General features: G+C 36.3%; 1 protein-coding gene across 2 annotated transcripts in view; it reads right to left on the reverse strand.

The window, feature by feature from the left end:
• Positions 1–347: 347 nt before the first annotated feature.
• SLC38A11 (solute carrier family 38 member 11) overlaps positions 348–4,432 on the reverse strand; it is a 46,367-nt gene continuing 42,282 nt past the window's right edge. For both annotated transcript variants that reach the window (XM_006766495.2, XM_006766496.1), the window contains one exon: positions 348–864. In XM_006766495.2, coding sequence (XP_006766558.1) covers positions 571–864 — 294 coding nt within the window. In that variant the 3' untranslated portion in view covers positions 348–570. The remainder of the gene's footprint in view (positions 865–4,432) is intronic.

The following is a 4,432-nucleotide window of genomic DNA, read 5'->3' on the forward strand; positions in this document are numbered from 1 at the left end:
GTCTATTATTTATGCTCTTAACACAGCAAGGACCTTACTCATTTCTCCAGGGATTCACTTCCCTCTAAACAAGGAATGCTGCTGAAATTATAATGAGAGCTTCACTTTGCTTTCAGAATATTTACTCTCTAACAGTTTCCCTTCTCTTCCCTTCGATACCATAGACAAAAGTTGTGGGGTTTTTTTTGTTTGTTTTTCATAAAGGACACACATAAAAAAATTATACCAACAATCACCCACTTATTTGAAAGCAGAGTATGTTGGCTCACATATTAAATAACAGAATAATGCTTTGAGAGAATGACAGCAAATGTCAAAGGCTTCACTTTCCTTCTGAAATTAAGATGAATGCAGCGGTCAGTAAAACAAGACATTTATTTTGTCCCAGCTTAAGATAAAGTGGATTTGATTCTTTTTTTTACATTTCCTATTGAGCTAAAGAAAAAGGAAAGCCAAGTCTTAATAAATGCCAAGGTAATAATTTTATAATATAGATACTAAAACATGTGTGAATGCCATGATGTGGTCAAGAAGTCTATGAAAATGTACATATTTTTTAAAGCAGTCAACTCATTGAAAGGTACTGATGTTTAAAACTGAAAGTTGAGTTGTCAGTTGAAAAGGAGAAACTGAGATGTTTGTGAGAGAGAAATTGTCAGGAAAGCAGTAGAACATTTCCTGGCCGTGCGTGCAGTCCTGCGGATTTGTCACGGCCATGACGAACCCCACGACCATCACCACAGCACCGATGGGGAGCATGACACAGGACATAATCTTGTCGGAGTGTGTCCTCGGTTCTTCAGACAGTTTCAGATAACATGCTGATGGAATGATAAAAATTAGGGGAGCTGCACAAAGCACACCCTGCGTATTGAAAATGAGAAATGAGATAATGTTATCGGATGGAACATTCCTTGGACAGTTTTTAAAAACATTTACAAAATGTATTTGTCACTGCACATGTTAAAAGTTAGATAGGGTTGGTTAACTCAAACAAAGGAAAGAAAAAAAAAATGCCCAAATAAATTGAGAAATAGGGTTTTTCTTTTCTGGTGGCATATTTACAAATGAGAGAGTGAAATAAGAGTAAAAAAATATACATACAGTAGATTAAAATATAATTCAGTAACATAAAATTATATTAAATAAGATAAAATAAAAATTTTAAGACTAGAAAAATAATCAGAAAATAAAAATGATGGTAAAACTGACTTTTGGAAAACTTGAAATTTTTCATATTTTCACTATATCATTAATACCTTTTACAAATTATTTCGTATCTACTATGCCATTTAAATCTAAGAGATCTATTTGTCATTGTGTTTGAGAGGGAACTATTGAGTTGCATGTTGGGGATATCATCTTTCCTTTTTTACTTGAGTTTGTATAAAAGTAAGTGCCTATTTGAGAAAGAATAACTATAGCCCTAAGGGCACTCAACATGAAATTGTATTTCTAAATCATCTTTTAAGTAAAATGAAACACATTAATTACCCTAGAAAATTGACAGTAGAACCTAAATGACTGTGACTCATTCGCCCTCCCCCACACTAGCTTATGGATAAGTCTAACCTGAGGGGAAATGTCGGTTTGAAAATTATGAGTAGTGTTTGTCTAGCATACAAATACCAAGAGTGTTTGACTTCAAAGGAAAAGAGACTTTCCCCTGGAGGAGGCCAAATTTGCACTGGAGACAGATTAATAGCAGGCAGACAGCTCTGGTTGAAGGGAGGGGTATTGGGATGGTGGAGAGATTAAGCAAAAAAGAAAAGAAGTGAGAGAACTCATGGACATTGAGGGGGGGAAGGGGGAGGGGGGATGGGAGGTGCAAGAATGCATAGAGGGGATAAATGGTGATGGGAAAAAAAATAAAATAAAAAATATAATGATGCCCAGCTGTGGTGGCTCAGTGGTTGAGCATCAACCTATGAACCAGGAGGTCACTAGTTCCATTCCTGGTTAAGGCACATGCCCAGATTGCAGGCTTGATCCCCAGTAGTGGAGGTGCAGGAGGCAGCTGAGCAATGATTCTTTCTCAACATTGATGTTTCTATCTCTCTCTCCCTTTTCCGTCCTCTCTGAAATCAATAAAATATATTTAAAAATAAAATAAAAATATGTTAAAATTTAAGTCATTTTAATAGATTTACTAATTCTATTAAATGTTAATTACTATATATTAAACAAAATATGACATATATTAATTAAATATAATTATATAACAAACAATATTCTCTTAAGCCGTAAAACACAAGTTGTTTTTTTATAACATATACTCAATAACAAATACGACATTGGTTTAAGATTAAAATCAAGTTTCCATAAAATTCATGTTTTGCTATATTTGAAAAAGTTATAAAATTTGTAAATGTACAGAAACATAGAAAGATGAATACTAGTATAATGAAACCTTATACACCTATAACCTATGATCTAAAAGCTTTTTGATGATACAGTATTTGGGTAATTTTAAGTTTAAATATTTTTCTAAAAAATTTTGAGCCCTAGCCAGTTTGGCTCAGTGGATAGAGTGACAGTCTGTGGACTAAAGGGTCCCATATTCAATTCAGGTGAAGGGCACATGCCAGGGTTGCAGGCTCGATCCCCAGTAGGGGGTGTGCAGGAGGCAGCCATTCAATGGTTCTCTGTCATCATTGATGTTTCTAATTCTCTCTCCCTTTCCCTTCCTTTCTGAAATCAATAAAAATATATTTTAAACAAATATTTGAAAGCTTTTTGACACAACTGTAGTTATTTGGTAAAATCATAGAAAACTGATCTTGAAGTTGGATTATGTAAAACAACATTTTATACCCTAAAAATAGGTTTAAAGAAAATATTTTCTTCATATCACCATTTACTAAAATTACTGGGTTTTATAATAATAAGTACCATCCGCATACCAGAAATATTACAACTATGATTCCCAAAATATATTTAATTTTTTTAACAAAAACAACAAATGTACAGAAGAATGAAAATTAAGGAGGACAGGTTATAAAACCAGACTAGCCAGGCAGCATCTAAAAGTCTGGGGATGAACAGGACTGACCACATTTCATGGAAAATATTTCTACAGTCAGAGATAGAAGAATGACAAACTACTAAGAGGTACCAAATTGTATTCTAATTTAAAATATATGGACAATATAATTTTGCCATACAAATGGATACCTATAAAGGTACACACTATACACATGATTAGTTTTCATACAGAATTGAATGAATTATGGATTCCTTGAGCTCTATAGTGACATTTGAAACTGACATTGTGTTTTAAATTATGGGAAATCCTGGATGACTTAGTCTGTGTTAATAATAACTATTTCTCAATATCTTGGAAATAATTTTTGAAAACAACAAAAAGACAACACACACACACACACACACACACACACATATGTATGTATATGGAGAAAGTCTTTTCTCTTTATAGGAACAAGCTATAATTCATCTGGAATTGGGACTGTGGAAGTGCCATCAGGGTGAACACTGCCACCAGCTGCTGCTACGAAGCTGTTGTCAGTTAGCATTCTGGGACTGTTCCAAACCTAACTTGCTGGGCAGTGAAAAGCATAGGTGTTCTGTTTATATTATAATTCTTAAGCATTGAAAAAGTAGCAATCCTATCTAATAAAAGACAAAAAGGGTAATTAACTGTACCTTCACTACGCTTCCTATTGGCTAATCAGCACCATATGCAAATTAGCCTCCATCTTTTGATGGAGGCTAATTTGCATACTGAAGGCAGGGCTGGCCAGCACCAGACGCCATCCGGCTCCGGATGCGGCCCTGGGCGGCCAGGTTTAGGCAGTCCAAGCCTCGCTCCAGCCAGGACCCCAGTGTGCTGCCTACGCCCTGCCGCCTAAGCTCCGCCCCCAGCCAGGACCCCCATGTGCCACCTAAGCCCCTGCCGCCTAAGCCCCGCCCCCAGCCAGGACCCCCATGTGCCACCTTAGCCCTGCGCTGCCTAAGTCCTGCCCTCAGCTGGGACCCCCATGTGCTGCCTAAGCCCTGCTGCCAGCTGGGACCCCATGGTGATCCCAGAGCAGGCAAATGAGATTTTTAAAAATATCATCATTATAAATAGTTACTATTAAAAAAATTTTTTTTAAATTACTTTATTAACATATGAAGGCCCAGTCTTGCTACAGGTTGTTGTGAGGACCCAAGATCAAGTGTAAAATGATCGAGCAGTCCCAGCTGCTCTACTTCTCATAAAGAAGTGCAGCTTATTTAATCTATTTAATATGGCCACGATTCAGAATACACCACTGGGTTTGGAATAGTTTTTTGAAATTGCTTGATAGGACATAAAAATACCATAATTGTTTCTTAAAGAGGTAATAAAATATAGCCTTATTTATAAAGCCAGGACAGCATTTCCTTTGATAATAACACTGTTGATGCCAGGGCATTTTGCAGTCTGCTG

The sequence above is a fragment of the Myotis davidii genome, unplaced genomic scaffold (genome assembly GCF_000327345.1).
Source record: "Myotis davidii unplaced genomic scaffold, ASM32734v1 scaffold59, whole genome shotgun sequence".
Taxonomy (NCBI): Eukaryota; Metazoa; Chordata; class Mammalia; order Chiroptera; family Vespertilionidae; genus Myotis; species Myotis davidii.